This window comes from Ipomoea nil, unplaced genomic scaffold, assembly GCF_001879475.1.
Source record: "Ipomoea nil cultivar Tokyo-kokei standard unplaced genomic scaffold, Asagao_1.1 scaffold3245, whole genome shotgun sequence".
Taxonomy (NCBI): Eukaryota; Viridiplantae; Streptophyta; class Magnoliopsida; order Solanales; family Convolvulaceae; genus Ipomoea; species Ipomoea nil.
The window spans coordinates 689,125-709,452 of NW_017619673.1; the positions used below are offsets into that span (position 1 = coordinate 689,125).

Consider the following 20,328-nt stretch of genomic DNA (forward strand, 5'->3'; position numbering starts at 1 on the left):
TTCCTTTTTGCAGACCTCAAGAGCGAATATTTCTTCCACGATTTTCTCATGATCGGTGCCCATAGCCTCTCTTGAAAGACCTTGTCTTTCCATGTCATCCAGTTTGGCCTTTACTCGAGCCTCAGCAGCAGCATAAGTAGCCATGTACTTGTCATCATTTTTGAGTTGAGGCGCAAGCTTTACAAGCGTGAGGAACTCAGATAGGTTTGAGACCTTGGTGGATCCATCCACTGAAGAAGATCCCTCTAGTAATGAATTCTCTGGTTCATGGCGAGAAGCATTCTTGGATTTATCTTTTCTAGACAGACTTTCGGTTGTGAGAACCATTGCTTTTCCCTTGTCCATGGTGATATCAGTTGAGAAGCGTGAAACCATATTTCCCGAGAGAGTCCCTTATAAAGAGTGTAAGATTTTATCAAAAGATGTGATCCGAATGACTAGCCATGAACACGAATAACACGCGTGAAGGAATATATGTATTTCCAAGAAAGAGAGTCCTGTCATAGAGATTCCATTGTAGGTGTGAACAGAAACAAATAAAGTTTCGTTCATCACATGATTAAGATTAAGCTCAAAACATTCAAACCAGGATTTTATTATTCAACCAAACGAGAGAGACAGATACATAAAATAAAATACATAATCCACAAGATTAGTTTTTCTTCCTCTCGTTTGCCTTCTCCTCATGAGTCTCAGCTTTCGGCTTCTTGAGTTCTGCCCACATTCTTTTGTACCATTTTCCGGTACGCAGAAAGTTAGAGTTCGTAGACGAAGTGGGTTCTTCCTTGCTTTCAGATTTGATCTCTTCATTTAGATATTTGACATAATCTTCATCATGATACTTGTTAGGCATAGCAGCAGGACTCGTTTCTTGTTGAGGAACTTCCTCTTCAGGGGGGGGTTTCCTCGGGCTCCTCGACAATGAAGCCAGCCATTTCATCATACAGAGATGATGTTTCAGTATCAGATGAGATCTCTAATGGTGCTTGAAGGCTGTTGCCTGGATACTTGTCTCCATGTTCTTCTCTTATTTTCCTGGCGAGTTCTCGTTGTTTGCGAGAATCTCCCCTTGTAAAAGGCTTTTTAGGAGCCATTTGTGAAGATGAGAATGGTATAGAAGAGTGAGATATGTCCCCTTTTTATAGGTAGATCATGTGGAGGAATCGATGTGAAACTACCCACAACATTCAATTCTATAATTAATGGCCATGTATTTATTCAACTGACAATTAATGGCGTAGAAGACTTTGAATGGACATTTTCAAGAATATCATAATTTCAGGGTCAGTGAGATGATTCCAAGGTATTCAAACATCAGACAGTCAGAGATCTATGCCAGAAAATCTTCATTAATTAAAGACACAAGACATAGATGGATAGAAATACATAATTCAAGGATGATAATTAAACACATAACAACGAAACTTTCATTTCTTTCCTTTTCCTTTCTTCGTGTTACTGGTTTCGCCCGTGGTGACCTTAGAAACTTTCTTTGATGTAGGGGCTTTTGGATGCGATGGTCCACCGCCAGGATGCATTTCCTCATCAGATTCTCCTTCAATATACCCCACAAGTTCAGATTTGCAATCATAATGTCGATAGAAGTCCCTAAGATCTCTGTCCATAGTGAGATCGTTCCAGGATTCCAGTGTCAAGAAGCCCTTTTTAACAATCAGAGGGGGTTCCTCATTGGGATCAAAAGATCTGGCATCTCCATCAGCATCTCTTTTGATGAATTCATCAAAATCCTCACTTTCCGAGTCGGATGAAATATTCAGAGGATTAATAGGATTATTTCCAGGATTATGATTGCCTTGTTCATCCTTTTCCGGATGAGCTCGGGTTCTTCTTGATACTTTCTTGGTGATTGAAACTTTAGGGGCCATTGGTGAGGAGAGGGATGCATTTGAGCAAAACCAATGTCCTCCTTTTATAGCAATTTGAGATTAGAATTAATGCTTTATCCAAAGGTTAACCATTAGGAGAGTCTATGGTTCCTGTAGAGCCAATTAGCATTAGATTCATGCACTCATTGTCATTTTTGAGATGATTAAGAGATAATGCTTTATGACATAATTCAATCTTTGACCCGAAAGAGATAGTCTGACATAAAAGATTCATGGTCAAAAGAGTAATTAGTAAAGCCAATAAAGATAGATAATTTCATTGAGAGGAATCATGCAGAGATACATCAAGCCATACAGATAGAAACAAACATAGTTCAAAGAAAACGATAAGGCACGTGAAGCTCCAGACGAGTCAACTCATCAGTCACGTCAGACAAGTTTGCCTTGTTTGCATATTCGTCCAGTTCCTCTAGAGAGAGAGTGGACGTGGTTTGGTTAGTTGGTGACTGAGAGTGAACTAGATTGAAGTCTTCATAAGACTTCTTACTCTTTTGTGGAGCCTCAGTAACTGGGTACCAACGAAAGGTGTGTGGGTGAGATGAGTGCTTGTTAGCGTTGTTCAAAGCCATCTTCCTTTCGTTAGCCAGTTGTTTTGCCTGTGCCAGACATTTGTCTTTCATGGCCAGAGATTCGTTGACAACTTTTTCCTGAATTTTTCTTTCTTTCGGGGTGGCCGAGTTTGGCATGGTGAACGTTACATAGACCCTATCACCATCTTCCACTATTTTCGTTATTGTGGCACTTGTCCGTTTGCCTGCTTCTCGAAGATGATGATCACGCCGAATAGCTCGTGTCTTGGCCTCATCCATCTTTCTTTTGCCCTTATCCATACCTGCAAAATTTACTTACTAAAAGACTGATTGTGTGAGAAAAATTCATGGATGAAGGTCTCAATTTATAGATGCAGAGGTTGCGTGTAAGAGTGAACCAAATCTTTATGAAGAATATCGAGGAGATTTTATGAGGATATTGTGATAATCTTTGCAGATTTGATTCCCGAGTTTTATGCCATCTCAATCATCCCGATTTCATGTCTTAGAGTAGAGAATCTTGCTTCACTCAAGGGTTTTGTGAGAATATCTGCAAGTTGATCATCAGTATTGACATAATCAAGAGATATATCCTTTCTCTCAACATGATCACGAATAAAGTGGTACTTAATGTCAATATGTTTGGTTCGTGAATGTAACACAGGATTATGCGTGATGGCAATTGCACTAGTGTTATCACATTTGATGCTCACTTCTCGTGCATTTATGCCATAATCCTTTAACTGATGAATCATCCAAAGAATTTGAGCACAGCAACTTCCAGCTGCTATGTATTCGGCCTCAGCCGTACTGGTAGCAATTGAATGTTGCTTTTTTACTGAACCAAGACACAAGTCTTCCCCCTAGGAGCTGACAATTTCCTGAGGTGCTTTTTCGATCAATTCGGCATCCAGCAAAGTCGGCATCCGAATAGCCAACAAGGTCGAAAGTTCCTTCTTTCGGGTACCAAAGTCCAACACTTTGCGTCCCTTTAAGGCATCTCAAGATCTTTTTAGTTGCACTCAAGTGACTTTCTTTCGGTTTAGCTTGAAATCTTGCACATACACCAACAGCAAACGAAATGTCAGGTCTTCTTGCTGTTAGGTATAGAAGAGATCCGATTATACCACGAAAGTTTTTCTGATCCACCTCTTTTCCTTCGTTGTCAATATCCATTTCTAAGAGATGTGCTCATGGGAATTTTGACGGATGTTTTTCCATCAATGCCAAACTTTCGGATTAGATCCTTAGTGTATTTGGCTTGACTGATAAAAATTCCATCTGGGCATTGCTTGACTTGCAATCCCAGAAAGTAGTTAAGCTCTCTCATCATGCTCATTTCAAACTTGCCTTGCATGAGAGTTGAGAACTTTTCACATAAAGCAGGATTCGTGCTCCCGAAAATGATATCATCAACATAGATTTGAACTAGAAGAATATGATCATTATCTTTGATACGAAAGAGCGTTTTGTCTACGGCTCCTTTCGTGAAACCACAGTTGATAAGAAAGCGTGAAAGTGTATCATACCAAGCTCTTGGAGCTTGTTTCAAGCCATATAGAGCCTTTTTGAGATGATAGACTTTTTCTTGACTAGAGTCAACTGCAAAGCCGGGTGGTTGCTCAACATACACTTCTTCTTCAAGAAGTCCATTCAAGAAGGCACTTTTGACATCCATTTGATAGACTTTGAAGTTGTAAGCTGCATAGGCTAAGAAGATTTGTATGGCCTCAAGTCTAGCCACTGGGGCGAAGGTTTCATCAAAATCAATTCCTTCTTCTTGACAATAACCTTTAGCTACAAGACGAGCTTTGTTCCTAACAATGAGTCCATCTTCGCTCATTTTGTTTCTAAAGACCCATTTAGTTCCAATGACATTCTGATGTGTTGGCCTTGTGACTAGTTCCCATACGTCATTTCGTTCAAATTGATTAAGCTCTTCTTGCATGGCTATCACCCAGTCAGGATCACTTAAAGCTTATTCGATGGATTTTGGTTCCATTTGTGATAAGAAACATGCCATCATATTTTCGTGCAGTGAGGCTCTTGTTCGCACACCTTCTTGAACATTTCCAATAACTTGTTCCGGAGGATGATCTCTTAACCATCTAAGATTGGGTTCCAGAACATTTTGCTGATTTTGTGCATCCATTTCCGGAATATAAGGTAGCTGAACGTAGATCATGGGTTCGGATGGTGCTTGAACATTAGGAGTGTCTTGTTGTATATCAATATTTTCTTGAATTGTAGTTTCGGGCTCAGAGATCTTCAACTGATATTTCGTGTAAGAGGATAATATGTCTTCTTCATCTGAAACTTCTTCTTCATTTGGTTGAGCGATCTGACTTAGATTACTTGATGATTCAATACCAGCTGGATTTTTCTCAGACAGTTCATCGAATTTAACATGAATGGATTCTTCAATCACCATTGTTCGTTTGTTTAGGACTCTAAAGGCCTTACTCATTGATGAATATCCCATGAACAATCCTTCGTCTTCTCTTTCGTCAAAGGATCTCAAGTGATTCTTTCCATTTTTGTGAATAAAGCACCTACAACCAAAGACATGAAAATAACCAATACTCGGTACTTTACCTTTCCATAGTTCATATGGAGTTTTGTTGTAGGACTTGTTGATTAGAGATCTATTTTGTGTATAGCATGCTGTGTTTATGGCTTTGGCCCAAAACCGTTTTGGTAAGCCTGAGTGAGCGATCATTATTCGTGCTGCTTCTTTCAAGGTTCTGTTCCTCCTTTCGGCTACTTCGTTTTGTTGAGGAGTTCGTGCTGCCAAGAGTTGATGAAAGATTCCATTTTATGCACAGAACTCTTTTATAACCTTGTTAACAAACTCGGTTCCTTGATCTGATCTTATCCGAATAATCTTGACCTCCTTTTCTGTTTGAAGTTGCCTCAAGAGGTTAGGAAGAACGACTTCTATTTCGTTCTTTTTCTTTAAGAAAAGCACCCAAGTATATCTCGTGTGATCATCTACTTTGATGAGAGTATACTTTCTTCCACTCAGACTTGCTGGATCAACAGGTTCGAAGAGATCTATGTGTAGAAGGCTTAAGGAATAAGAGTTTGCATCCACATCCTTGGACTTAAAAGAGGACATGATTTGTTTTCCCTTTTGACATGCCTCACAAATTTTGTCTTTTATGTAGGATGCTTCGGGCAGGCCTCTCACGAGATTTTTCTTGGCTAATTTGTTGATTGTTTTCAGATTTAGATGACTCAACTTGTTGTGCCATTCTTGACTAAGATCTGCATTACTTTTAGCCACAAAACAAATGTTAGTGTTAGAAGAATTCCACGAGATTACGTACATGTTTTTCTTTCATTGACCCGTTAATGCGATTTCTCCATTTCTCGTGTTGATTATTTTGCAGTCGTCTTTGGAGAATTCAACTCTGTAGCCTTTGTCACAAAACTGACTTGTACTCAGGAGATTGAATTTTAATCCTTCAACGTAAGCTACATCTTGGATGGTTATTCCCTTTTTGATGATATTTCCTGTTCCACGAGTTTTACCACTGGTTTCTCCTCCAAAGATGACTTTAGGTCCATCGACCTCCTTGAAATTGCTCAACATTGCTTTATCACCAGTCATATGTCTTGAGCAGCCACTATCGACATACCATATGACTTGTTTGTCCTGCAAAAAAGATTATATGTTTTTAGGTACCCCTTGAGTTTCCGGTCCTTGAGGGTTAGATGTCAGCTTTGGAATCCACATGAACCTAGAGTTTCCTCGACTCATCCTCGGTCCTTTATACCCATTAGATGTACGGTAATTATAATGGATACTGGCAAAGGTTTTAGCATTATACCTCTTGTGAAAATATTCTTCAGGAGGATTTTCATAATACTTGGAATAATTGTTTTGTTTACGCAGATGAATTATCTCAAATTCAGCTCTTGATAGAGGTTCTGGGTAATCAAACCAATCTTCCTCTGATGGCCCAGTCCATCCATTTCCATAACCTGATCCTTTGAAAGATCTTTCGTTTTGTCTGATTCGTCCATTTCTCGGGATTCCTTGAACATGATTCTTTTGCGTTGGCTTTGGACGATATTGCCTCTGATTAACATTCGGCCTTTTCCTTGAATGAATATTCTTATTAGGCTGACCTTTCTTATGGTTTAGATTTTGTCTATTGCCATTTGGTCCATTCCTTTTGACATATTTTTGTCTAGGATTGCCTTTGAAAGATCTTTCATTTCTAGGATCCACAATTCGTTGTACAGCCTTACCTTTCGGTTGGCTTGTCGATTGTGGTGTGGCGACATTGTTAACTTTCGTCATAGGCTCAGAAACCTGGGTAGGACCTTGAACAAATGCAGCTTGAAAGCCTTCGTGAGAATAAGCATTCATGGATTTGTTCAAGCCGACTTGTGAAGAGGAGCTGGGGTTAAAACCAATTCCCGTTCTTTCCCCGGACAGTCTAGATTCATTCACCATTCGGTCCATTAGATTGGACAAATTGTTGAATTTATTCAAGACTTCAAGCAATTCTTGCTCTCTCTTTTCTCTTACTGTACACTGCTCTTTCAGGACGAGAACATTTTCCTCAAGTTGCTTCTTAGCAATGGTTAGCTTTACGTTCTCGATTCGAACTTGCCTTAACGCATTGTAGCTAATCATAAGCTGAGAGTTCTCATCCTTTAGCTTAGAGTATGTGCTTTCAATTATCTTGAACCTCCTCATCATTTCAGAGACTGATTCATTGGAGGTTTGACTTCTTACAGAACTAGACTCCGCTAAATAACAGGAGGATGATTGAGAATTTACCTCATCATCATCGACCATAAGGCATAGATCTTCCGATTCTTGGCTAAATAGACACATCAGCCCTTTTTCTTCTTCGGAATTCTCGTCCTCTGAACTCGAGCTTGAGGAGCTACTTTCGGCTTCAGCAGTGTCAGATGGTTCGTTAACTACCATTGCCTTTTTTCTTCTTTCGTTTCTGGAGTTCGTTGATTCTGGCTTATCATTTCTTTTGTAGCTTTTTCCAGCTTCTTTGGATGAGCTCTTGGTAGCATTGCCGTCTTGGTGCTTGCTCACAATTGGATGAGGACAATTTGCCTTGAAATGTCCTGGCTTCCGACAGTTGTAGCACAGTAATTGTGAGTCTGAAGCTTCTGGCTTTGAGGTTTGAGGTGAACTCTCGTGCTGTCTTCGGTGTCCCGAACGTTGAGAGTCTTGGAAGTTGTTCTTCTTCATAAACCTCTTCATCTTCCTAACAAATAAGGCAAATTGTTCGTCAGATAAAAATTCACAGTAGTTGGATTTTGACTTGTGAGATATTGACGCTTGCTGGTTGGCCACAAGGGCTATGTTTCTTGTTTCAGGTTCTTTAGCGTCCTTTGGTTCGTGCTCAAACTCGTAGGCCTTAAGATCACTGAAGATTTTGGCTGTGCTTGTAGTCTTCATGTCTCGATTATCTCTCATTGCAATAACTTTCATCTCCCAAGACTTTGGCAGACCACGAAGTATCTTCAAATTCTTTTCCTTCTCTGTTAGTTCCTTCCCGAGATCTGTAAAATCACCCATGAGTCTGGTGAACCTCAGTTCCATGTCCATGATAGTCTCATTTGGCAGCATCTTGAAGTCTTCAAACTTCTTCATAGCTACTGTCAGCTTGTTGTCATTCTCCTGTTCATCACCTTCACCCAGGTTCATTAGAACGTTCCAGATCTCCATGGCATTCTCGCATTTTCGAACTCTGGGGAACAATGAATCGTCGAGAGAGTTGTAGAGAATATTTCGTGCTACATTGTCCAGGTTCGCCCTTGTTCTTTCCTCTGAGGTGAGTTGGTCCTTTGGTTTCGGTATCATCTACGCAGCGCCTGCTCCTTGAGCTGCGGCCTGTGTGTTCGCCATCATGACTGTGATTGGTCCGGTGGTGATTACATCCCACATTTCGTCATGAATCGAGCAGAGAAGTGCCTACATTCTGACCTTCCAGTCATCGAATTTTGCGAGGCTAAAAGAAAGCTACTTGGAGCGGTTAGCGTGATCCTTTTCCATTTTTAGAAAAAATGTGCAAAGATGAAAATATGCAAATTTTCAAATAATTTTGATAAGGGATCTACTAGGCAGTAAATGCAAAGCCTTTACCGATCAAGGTATTGGCTCTGATTCCACTTGTTGGTCCCGGTCGAGTTATAGCGAGAGTCTAGAGGGGGGGGGGGGGGGTGAATAGACTCTTTTCGTGATTTTACGAATAACAACCTTTCGGTGTTTTGGCGCAGCGGAAATACTAAATTCGTTTACTTGCTTTGCACGGTTTTGACCTTATTAGAAAAACTTTCGGATTGAGTGTGGAAGATAATATGATGCAGAAAATAGATAAAGTAAATAAAGAGATAAGGAGACGAGAGATTTTATAGTGGTTCGGCCAACTTTGCCTACTCCACTCTTCTTCCACAACTTATGGAAGGTTTGCACTATCACTCGTTAGTACAAATATACAAGAAGCTTCCTTGATCACTAAGCTGGACAACTTCCTGCAGGTTTTTCAACTCCACGAGTTTACTCCGCCTCTATCAACTTCTTCTTCAGAGTTGAGGTTGGTAGAAAGTGAATTCTGATTTCTCCAACGTGATGAAGTTTTGACTGATGAAAGATGGTTGCATCGTACAAGTTGCAAGGCTTCTTCAAGGTGTAAGATGAGGATCAATGAACTTCTTAAAATATCTTAACACCTTAACACTGGTTCGCAAAAAGTTGATGAGGACTTAGAAGTTTTAAGAGCTTTTGCTTAGAGGATAGATTGAGTGAAAAGAACCAGCCCTCTTAGTTGATGAAGGTGGGTTTATATAGGTGAGGAAAATTCCATCCGTTGGAGGGAGATGAAATTTTCAAACCTAATATCCAGTGGGTAAGGACCTGGGAGCTTCCCGCATTAAATGCTCCATTAATGGGTTTTGTACCTTGTAGCCGTTGATGGCATAGATAGTCGTAGGGTTTTGTCTTTTAGCTATAGAATAGTACAACTTCATTTAATGCTTCTTGGTATGCGTGTCCCATATGTTGAGGACCTTTTTGTTCCTAGGATGTTGTCAAATCAGACAGTGAAGACATTCTTCTTGTTATTGAAGACGAAGAATGTCTTGAAGGATTGTCATAAAAAAGACTGTCTCTTTATGTCTTGAACCTTCTTTCGTCTTGATAGCCTAACATCTAAGCATAACTCGTTTTCGTGTGTTTGACTAGCTTAACACGAATTACAGTGTGAGTTATGGCAACTCTCGTCTAGGACGAAAGTAGCGATTTACAAATAACAAAGGTTAGGGGTCTACATTCTAAGTTACATTGGTATCATCAAAATCCTAATACAAGTTGGTTGACCAATGAATAGTAAACATATTAGGTAAAATGTGACAAATGGAATAATTGACTTAGTTTATCCTAAAGAAACACATTTTCCATGTGTAATCTAGTATGTTAATTAAATACCAATCGCGTTAAATCGTAACTGAAATTAAAAATATGCTAGAATTAAAGGTTTCTGGTACTTTGTGCTTCTTGTGTTATAATTTTAATATTTTCTTTTAATTTTACCCTCACATAACTCTAAGTTATATTTTTGTTTGTTGTAGTGTAATTTTCTGTTACTTCTAATATCAATAAAAATATAATAGGTTTTGATATTTTCATAAACTTTTATTTTCTCTCATTTATAGAAGAAAACAACTCAAGTACCGTTTATATTACATAAATGTAGGCAATATCAACCTAGCACTATCGTCAAATTAAGAGCAATCTAACGCAAGTTCAAAATGAATTGTTTGACAAAAAGGAAAGTGAAAGTAAATCCTTTGGATAAATAGTCAACATCTCTCATTTAAGTGAAGTAAGACAAGTACAAATTATATTATTTCAAACATGACAAATTTAAATTTTTTTTTCCTCTCTCACTCTGATTTAAGGAAGAAATGGGTGCAAATAAACTAATTCAACCGCGCGCATTGCCACCTGTGGGGATCGATGCCATGATGGCAAACTATAATATCACTTAGATACAACACAAGTGCAAATTATATTACTTCAAACCTAACAACATCTTATTAAGTGCACCATCTGTGGGGATCGAACCCACGACCACGTGGTTAAAAGCCACGCGCTCTACCACTGAGCTAAGATGGTCAACTATATTAATATTTATAGCTTCATTTAGGAAACAACACATGTACAAAATTTTAAATTTATATACTTCGAAACAACATTAAAAGTAATAAAAACAAATAAAGAAAAAAATATATGAAAGAGTTGGTTGACCAATGAATAGGAAACATATTAGGTAAAATGTGAAAAATGGAATAATTGACTTAGTTTATCCACAAGAAACACATTTTCCATGTGTAATCTAGTTTGTCAATTGAATACCATTCGCGTTAAATCGTAACAGAAATTAAAAATATGTTAGAATTAAAGGTTTCTGGTACTTTGTGCTTCTTGTGTTATAATTTTAATATTTTCTTTTAATTTTACCCTTACATAACTCTAAGTTATGTTTTTGTTTGTTGTAGTGTAATTTTCTGTTACTTCTAATATCAATAAAAATATAATAGATTTTGATATTTTCATAAACTTTTTTTTCTCTCATTTATAAAAGAAAACAATTCAAGTACCGTTTATATTACATAAATGAAGACAATATCAACCTAGAACAATCGTCAAATTAAGAGCAATCTAACGCAAGTTCAAAATGAATTGTTTGCCAAAAAGGAAAGTGAAAGTAAATCCTTTGGATAAATAGTCAACATCTCTCATTTAAGTGAAGTAACACAAGTACAAATTATATTATATCAAACATGACAAATTTAAAAATTTTTTTCCTCTCTCACTCTGATTTAAGGAAGAAATGGGTGCAAATACTAATTCAACCGCGCGCGTTGCCACCTGTGGGGATCGATGCCATGATGGAAAACTATAATATCACGTAGATACAACACAAGTGCAAATTATATTACTTCAAACATAACAACATCTTAACAAGTACACCATCTGTGGGGATCGAACCCACAACCACGTGGTTAAAAGCCACGCGCTCTACCACTGAGCTAAGATGGTCAACTATATTAATATTTATAGCTTCATTTAGGAAACAACACATGTACAAAATTTTAAATTTATATACTTCGAAACTACATTAAAAGTAATAAAAATAAATAAAGAAAAAATATATGAAAGAGTTGGTTGACCAATGAATAGGAAACATATTAGGTAAAATGTGAAAAATGGAATAATTAACTTAGTTTATCCACAAGAAACACATTTTCCATGTGTAATCTAGTTTGTCAATTAAATACCAATCGCGTTAAATCGTAACAGAAATTAAAAATATGTTAGAATTAAAGGTTTATAGTACTTTGTGCTTCTTGTGTTATAATTTTAATATTTTCTTTTAATTTTACCCTTACATAACTCTAAGTTATGTTTTTGTTTGTTGTAGTGTAATTTTCTGTTACTTCTAATATCAATAAAAATATAATAGGTTTTGATATTTTCATAAACTTTTTTTTTCTCTCATTTATAAAAGAAAACAATTCAAGTACCGTTTATATTACATAAATGAAGACAATATCAACCTAGAACAATCGTCAAATTAAGAGCAATCTAACGCAAGTTCAAAATGAATTGTTTGCCAAAAAGGAAAGTGAAAGTAAATCCTTTGGATAAATAGTCAACATCTCTCATTTAAGTGAAGTAACACAAGTACAAATTATATTATATCAAACATGACAAATTTAAATTTTTTTTTACTCTGATTTAAGGAAGAAATGGGTGCAAATACTAATTCAACCGCGCGCGTTGCCACCTGTGGGGATCGATGCCATGATGGCAAACTATAATATCACTTAGATACAACACAAGTGCAAATTATATTACTTCAAACCTAACAACATGTTATCTTATTAAGTACACCATTTGTGGGGATCGAACCCATGACCACGTGGTTAAAAGCCACGCACTCTACCACTGAGCTAAGATGGTCAACTATATTAATATTTATAGCTTCATTTAGGAAACAACACATGTACAAAATTTTAAATTTATATACTTCGAAACTACAATAAAAGTAATAAAAACAAATAAAGAAAAAAATATATGAAAGAGTTGGTTGACCAATGAATAGGAAACATATTAGGTAAAATGTGAAAAATGGAATAATTGACTTAGTTTATCCCCAAGAAACACATTTTCCATGTGTAATCTAGTTTGTCAATTAAATACCAATCGCGTTAAATCGTAACAGAAATTAAAAATATGTTAGAATTAAAGGTTTCTGGTACTTTGTGCTTCTTGTGTTATAATTTTAATATTTTTTTTAATTTTACCCTTACATAACTCTAAGTTATATTTTTGTTTGTTGTAGAGTAATTTTCTGTTACTTCTATTATCAATAAAAATATTATAGGTTTTGATATTTTCCTAAACTTTTTTTTTTCCCCCATTTACAGAAGAAAACAACTCAAGTACCGTTTATATTACACAAATGAAGACAATATCAACCTAGCACTATCGTCAAATTAAGAGCAATCTAACGCAAGTTCAAAATGAATTGTTTGACAAAAAGGAAAGTGAAAGTAAATCCTTTGGATAAATAGTCAACATCTCTCATTTAAGTGAAGTAACACAAGTACAAATTATATTATATCAAACATGACAAATTTAAAAATTTTTTTCCTCTCTCACTCTGATTTAAGGAAGAAATGGGTGCAAATAAACTAATTCAACCGCGCGCGTTGCTACCTCTGGGGATCGATGCCATGATGGCGAACTATATTATCACTTAGATACAACACAAGTGCAAATTATATTACTTCAAACCTAACAACATCTTATCTTATTAAGTACACCATTTGTGGGGATCGAACCCACGACCACATGGTTAAAAGCCACGCGCTCTACCACTGAGCTAAGATGGTCAACTATATTAATATTTATAGCTTCATTTACGGAACAACACATGTACAAAATTTTAAATTTATATACTTCGAAACTACATTAAAAGTAATAAAAACAAATAAAGAAAAAAATATACGAAAGAGTTGGTTGACCAATGAATAGGAAACATATTAGGTAAAATGTGAAAAATGGAATAATTGACTTAGTTTATCCACAAGAAACACATTTTCCATGTGTAATCTAGTTTGTCAATTAAGTACCAATCGCGTTAAATCGTAACAGAAATTAAAAATATGTTAGAATTAAAGGTTTCTGGTACTTTGTGCTTCTTGTGTTATAATTTTAATATTTTTTTAAATTTTACCCTTACATAACTCTAAGTTATATTTTTGTTTGTTGTAGAGTAATTTTCTGTTACTTCTATTATCAATAAAAATATTATAGGTTTTGATATTTTCCTAAACTTTTTTTTCCCTCATTTACAGAAGAAAACAACTCAAGTACCGTTTATATTACACAAATGAAGACAATATCAACCTAGCACTATCGTCAAATTAAGAGCAATCTAACGCAAGTTCAAAATGAATTGTTTGACAAAAAGGAAAGTGAAAGTAAATCCTTTGGATAAATAGTCAACATCTCTCATTTAAGTGAAGTAACACAAGTACAAATTATATTAATTCAAACATGTCAAATTTAAAATTTTTTTTCCTCTCTCACTCTGATTTAAGGAAGTAATGGGTGCAAATACTAATTCAACCGCGCGCGTTGCCACCTGTGGGGATTGATGCCATGATGGCGAACTATATTATCACTTAGATACAACACAAGTGCAAATTATATTACTTCAAACCTAACAACATCTTATTAAGTGCACCATCTGTGGGGATCGAACCCACGACCACGTGGTTAAAAGCCACGCGCTCTACCACTGAGCTAAGATGGTCAACTATATTAATATTTAGAGCTTCATTTAGGAAACAACACATGTTCAAATTTTTAAATTTATATACTTCGAAAGTCGAAACTACATTAAAAGTAATAAAAACAAATAAAGAAAAATTATATGAAAGAGTTGGTTGACCAATGAATATGAAACATATTAGGTAAAATGTGAAAAATGGAATAATTGACTTAGTTTATCCAAAAGAAACACATTTTCCATGTGTAATCTAGTATGTCAATTAAATACCAATCGCGTTAAATCGTAACAGAAATTAAAAATATGTTAGAATTAAAGGTTTCTGGTACTTTATGCTTCTTGTGTTATAATTTTAATATTTTCTTTTAATTTTACCCTTACATAACTCTAAGTTATGTTTTTGTTTGTTGTAGTGTAATTTCCTGTTACTTCTAATATCAATAAAAATATAATAGGTTTTGATATTTTCATAAACTTTTTTTTTTATCTCATTTATAAAAGAAAACAATTCAAGTACCGTTTATATTACATAAATGAAGACAATATCAACCTAGAACTATCGTCAAATTAAGAGCAATCTAACGCAAGTTCAAAATGAATTGTTTGCCAAAAAGGAAAGTGAAAGTAAATCCTTTGGATAAATAGTCAACATCTCTCATTTAAGTGAAGTAACACAAGTACAAATTATATTATTTTTTTCCTCTCTTACTCTGATTTAAGGAAGAAATGGGTGAAAATACTAATTCAACCGCGCGCGTTGCCACCTGTGAGGATCGATGCCGTGATAGCGAACTATAATATCACTTAGATACAACACAAGTACAAATTATATTATTTCAAACATGACAAATTTTAAATTTTTTTTTCCTCTCTCACTCTGATTTAAGGAAAAAATGGGTGCAAATACTAATTCAACCGCGCCCGTTACCCCCTGTGGGGATCGATGCCATGATGGCGAACTATATTATCACTTAGATACAACACAAGTGCAAATTTTATTACTTCAAACCTAACAACATCTTATTAAGTGCACCATTTGTGGGGATCGAACCCACGACCACGTGGTTAAAAGCCACGCGCTCTACCACTGAGCTAAGATGGTCAACTATATTAATATTTATAGCTTCGTTTAGGAAACAACACATGTACAAATTTTTAAATTTATATACTTCGAAACTACATTAAAAGTAATAAAAACAAATAAAGAAAAAATATATGAAAGAGTTGGTTGACCAATGAATAGTAAACATATTAGGTAAAATGTGAAAAATGGAATAACTGACTTAGTTTATCCAAAAGAAACACATTTTCCATGTCTAATCTAGTATGTTAATTAAATACCAATCGCGTTAAATCGTAACAGAAATTAAAAATATGTTAGAATTAAAGTTTTCTGGTACTTTGTGCTTCTTGTGTTATAATTTTAATATTTTCTTTTAGTTTTACCCTTACATAACTCTAAGTTATATTTTTGTTTGTTGTAGTGTAATTTTCTATTAATTTAGTATCAATAAAAATATAATAGGTTTTGATATTTTCATAAACTTTTTTTTTCCTCTCATTTATAGAAGAAAATAACTCAAGTACCGTTTATATTACATAAATCAAGACAGTATCAACCTAGCACTATCGTCAAATTAAGAGCAATCTATCGCAAGTTCAAAATGAATTGTTTGACAAAAAGGAAAGTGAAAGTAAATCATTTGGATAAATAGTCAACATCTCTCATTTAAGTGAAGTAACACAAGTACAAATTATATTATTTCAAACATGACAAATTAAAATTTTTTTTTCCTCTCTCACTCTGATTTAAGGAAGAAATTGGTGAAAATACTAATTCAACCTTGCGCGTTGCCACCTGTGAGGATCGATGCCGTGATGGCGAACTATAATATCACTTAGATACAACACAAGTACAAATTATATTATTTCAAACATGACAAATTTTAAAATTTTTTTTCCTCTCTCACTCTGATTTAACGAAGAATTCAACCACGCCCGTTACCCCCTGTGGGGATCGATGCCATGATGGCGAACTATATTATCACCTAGATACAACACAAGTGCAAATTATATTACTTCAAACCTAACAACATCTTATTAAGTGCACCATCTGTGGGGATCGAACACACGACCACGTGGTTAAAAGCCACGCGCTCTACCACCGAGCTAAGATGGTCAACTATATTAATATTTAGAGCTTCGTTTAGGAAACAACACATGTACAAATTTTTAAATTTATATACTTCGAAACTACATTAAAAGTATTAAAAATAAATAAAGAAAAAATATATGAAAGAGTTGGTTGACCAATGAATAGTAAACATATTAGGTAAAATGTGAAAAATGGAATAACTGACTTAGTTTATCCAAAAGAAACACATTTTCCATGTCTAATCTAGTATGTTAATTAAATACCAATCGCGTTAAATCGTAACAGAAATTAAAAATATGTTAGAATTAAAGGTTTCTGGTACTTTGTGATTCTTGTGTTATAATTTTAATATTTTCTTTTAGTTTTACCCTTACATAACTCTAAGTTATATTTTTGTTTGTTGTAGTGTAATTTTCTATTAATTTAGTATCAATAAAAATATAATAGGTTTTGATATTTTCATAAACTTTTTTTTTCCTCTCATTTATAGAAGAAATCAACTCAAGTACCGTTTATATTACATAAATCAAGACAGTATCAACCTAGCACTATCGTCAAATTAAGAGCAATCTATCGCAAGTTCAAAATGAATTGTTTGACAAAAAGGAAAGTGAAAGTAAATCCTTTGGATAAATAGTCAACATCTCTCATTTAAGTGAAGTAACACAAGTACAAATTATATTATTTTTTCCTCTCTCACTCTGATTTAAGGAAGAAATGGGTGAAAATACAAATTCAACCGCGCGCGTTGCCACCTGTGAGGATCGATGCCGTGATGGCGAACTATAATATAACTTAGATACAACACAAGTACAAATTATATTATTTCAAACATGACAAATTTTAAATTTTTGTTTCCTCTCTCACTCTGATTTAAGGAAGAAATGGGTGCAAATACTAATCCAACTGCGCCCGTTACCCCCTGTGGGGATCGATGGCATGATGGCGAACTATATTATTACTTAGATACAACATAAGTGCAAATTATATTACTTCAAACCTAACAACATCTTATTAAGTGCACCATCTGTGGGGATCGAACCCACGACCACGTGGTTAAAAGCCACGCGCTCTACCACCGAGCTAAGATGGTCAACTATATTAATATTTAGAGCTTCGTTTAGGAAACAACACATGTACCAATTTTTAAATTTATATACTTCGAAACTACATTAAAAGTATTAAAAATAAATAAAGAAAAAATATATGAAAGAGTTGGTTGACCAATGAATAGTAAACATATTAGGTAAAATGTGAAAAATGGAATAACTGACTTAGTTTATCCACAAGAAACACATTTTCCATGTGTAATCTAGTTTGTCAATTAAGTACCAATCGCGTTAAATCGTAACAGAAATTAAAAATATGTTAGAATTAAAGGTTTCTGGTACTTTGTGCTTCTTGTGTTATAATTTTAATATTTTTTTAAATTTTACCCTTACATAACTCTAAGTTATATTTTTGTTTGTTGTAGAGTAATTTTCTGTTACTTCTATTATCAATAAAAATATTATAGGTTTTGATATTTTCCTAAACTTTTTTTTCCCTCATTTACAGAAGAAAACAACTCAAGTACCGTTTATATTACACAAATGAAGACAATATCAACCTAGCACTATCGTCAAATTAAGAGCAATCTAACGCAAGTTCAAAATGAATTGTTTGACAAAAAGGAAAGTGAAAGTAAATCCTTTGGATAAATAGTCAACATCTCTCATTTAAGTGAAGTAACACAAGTACAAATTATATTAATTCAAACATGTCAAATTTAAAATTTTTTTTCCTCTCTCACTCTGATTTAAGGAAGTAATGGGTGCAAATACTAATTCAACCGCGCGCGTTGCCACCTGTGGGGATTGATGCCATGATGGCGAACTATATTATCACTTAGATACAACACAAGTGCAAATTATATTACTTCAAACCTAACAACATCTTATTAAGTGCACCATCTGTGGGGATCGAACCCACGACCACGTGGTTAAAAGCCACGCGCTCTACCACTGAGCTAAGATGGTCAACTATATTAATATTTAGAGCTTCATTTAGGAAACAACACATGTTCAAATTTTTAAATTTATATACTTCGAAAGTCGAAACTACATTAAAAGTAATAAAAACAAATAAAGAAAAATTATATGAAAGAGTTGGTTGACCAATGAATATGAAACATATTAGGTAAAATGTGAAAAATGGAATAATTGACTTAGTTTATCCAAAAGAAACACATTTTCCATGTGTAATCTAGTATGTCAATTAAATACCAATCGCGTTAAATCGTAACAGAAATTAAAAATATGTTAGAATTAAAGGTTTCTGGTACTTTATGCTTCTTGTGTTATAATTTTAATATTTTCTTTTAATTTTACCCTTACATAACTCTAAGTTATGTTTTTGTTTGTTGTAGTGTAATTTCCTGTTACTTCTAATATCAATAAAAATATAATAGGTTTTGATATTTTCATAAACTTTTTTTTTTATCTCATTTATAAAAGAAAACAATTCAAGTACCGTTTATATTACATAAATGAAGACAATATCAACCTAGAACTATCGTCAAATTAAGAGCAATCTAACGCAAGTTCAAAATGAATTGTTTGCCAAAAAGGAAAGTGAAAGTAAATCCTTTGGATAAATAGTCAACATCTCTCATTTAAGTGAAGTAACACAAGTACAAATTATATTATTTTTTTCCTCTCTTACTCTGATTTAAGGAAGAAATGGGTGAAAATACTAATTCAACCGCGCGCGTTGCCACCTGTGAGGATCGATGCCGTGATAGCGAACTATAATATCACTTAGATACAACACAAGTACAAATTATATTATTTCAAACATGACAAATTTTAAATTTTTTTTTCCTCTCTCACTCTGATTTAAGGAAAAAATGGGTGCAAATACTAATTCAACCGCGCCCGTTACCCCCTGTGGGGATCGATGCCATGATGGCGAACTATATTATCACTTAGATACAACACAAGTGCAAATTTTATTACTTCAAACCTAACAACATCTTATTAAGTGCACCATTTGTGGGGATCGAACCCACGACCACGTGGTTAAAAGCCACGCGCTCTACCACTGAGCTAAGATGGTCAACTATATTAATATTTATAGCTTCGTTTAGGAAACAACACATGTACAAATTTTTAAATTTATATACTTCGAAACTACATTAAAAGTAATAAAAACAAATAAAGAAAAAATATATGAAAGAGTTGGTTGACCAATGAATAGTAAACATATTAGGTAAAATGTGAAAAATGGAATAACTGACTTAGTTTATCCAAAAGAAACACATTTTCCATGTCTAATCTAGTATGTTAATTAAATACCAATCGCGTTAAATCGTAACAGAAATTAAAAATATGTTAGAATTAAAGTTTTCTGGTACTTTGTGCTTCTTGTGTTATAATTTTAATATTTTCTTTTAGTTTTACCCTTACATAACTCTAAGTTATATTTTTGTTTGTTGTAGTGTAATTTTCTATTAATTTAGTATCAATAAAAATATAATAGGTTTTGATATTTTCATAAACTTTTTTTTTCCTCTCATTTATAGAAGAAAATAACTCAAGTACCGTTTATATTACATAAATCAAGACAGTATCAACCTAGCACTATCGTCAAATTAAGAGCAATCTATCGCAAGTTCAAAATGAATTGTTTGACAAAAAGGAAAGTGAAAGTAAATCATTTGGATAAATAGTCAACATCTCTCATTTAAGTGAAGTAACACAAGTACAAATTATATTATTTCAAACATGACAAATTAAAATTTTTTTTTCCTCTCTCACTCTGATTTAAGGAAGAAATTGGTGAAAATACTAATTCAACCTTGCGCGTTGCCACCTGTGAGGATCGATGCCGTGATGGCGAACTATAATATCACT

General features: G+C 34.5%; 1 protein-coding gene and 10 non-coding genes across 11 annotated transcripts; all 11 read right to left on the reverse strand.

Moving 5' to 3' along the window:
- Nucleotides 1-5,252: 5,252 nt before the first annotated feature.
- Nucleotides 5,253-8,279, reverse strand: LOC109169051. Its single transcript, XM_019317950.1, has 3 exons — nucleotides 6,978-8,279; nucleotides 5,876-6,095; nucleotides 5,253-5,704 (listed from the first exon to the last, which is right to left on the reverse strand). Exons 1-3 carry the CDS (start codon nucleotides 8,277-8,279, stop codon nucleotides 5,253-5,255), a joined length of 1,974 nt encoding a protein of 657 aa, XP_019173495.1.
- Nucleotides 8,280-10,520: 2,241 nt separating this feature from the next.
- On the reverse strand, nucleotides 10,521-10,592 carry TRNAK-UUU. Its single transcript has one exon. It is a non-coding gene; the product is annotated as a tRNA-Lys (tRNA).
- Nucleotides 10,593-11,447: 855 nt separating this feature from the next.
- On the reverse strand, nucleotides 11,448-11,519 carry TRNAK-UUU. Its single transcript has one exon. It is a non-coding gene; the product is annotated as a tRNA-Lys (tRNA).
- An 852-nt stretch (nucleotides 11,520-12,371) lies between these two features.
- On the reverse strand, nucleotides 12,372-12,443 carry TRNAK-UUU. Its single transcript has one exon. It is a non-coding gene; the product is annotated as a tRNA-Lys (tRNA).
- An 863-nt stretch (nucleotides 12,444-13,306) lies between these two features.
- Nucleotides 13,307-13,378, reverse strand: TRNAK-UUU. The gene has a single exon. It is a non-coding gene; the product is annotated as a tRNA-Lys (tRNA).
- Nucleotides 13,379-14,232: 854 nt separating this feature from the next.
- TRNAK-UUU lies at nucleotides 14,233-14,304 on the reverse strand. Its single transcript has one exon. It is a non-coding gene; the product is annotated as a tRNA-Lys (tRNA).
- Nucleotides 14,305-15,310: 1,006 nt separating this feature from the next.
- TRNAK-UUU lies at nucleotides 15,311-15,382 on the reverse strand. The gene has a single exon. It is a non-coding gene; the product is annotated as a tRNA-Lys (tRNA).
- A 1,005-nt stretch (nucleotides 15,383-16,387) lies between these two features.
- TRNAK-UUU lies at nucleotides 16,388-16,459 on the reverse strand. The gene has a single exon. It is a non-coding gene; the product is annotated as a tRNA-Lys (tRNA).
- A 997-nt stretch (nucleotides 16,460-17,456) lies between these two features.
- On the reverse strand, nucleotides 17,457-17,528 carry TRNAK-UUU. Its single transcript has one exon. It is a non-coding gene; the product is annotated as a tRNA-Lys (tRNA).
- Nucleotides 17,529-18,381: 853 nt separating this feature from the next.
- Nucleotides 18,382-18,453, reverse strand: TRNAK-UUU. Its single transcript has one exon. It is a non-coding gene; the product is annotated as a tRNA-Lys (tRNA).
- Nucleotides 18,454-19,459: 1,006 nt separating this feature from the next.
- Nucleotides 19,460-19,531, reverse strand: TRNAK-UUU. The gene has a single exon. It is a non-coding gene; the product is annotated as a tRNA-Lys (tRNA).
- Nucleotides 19,532-20,328: the final 797 nt, after the last annotated feature.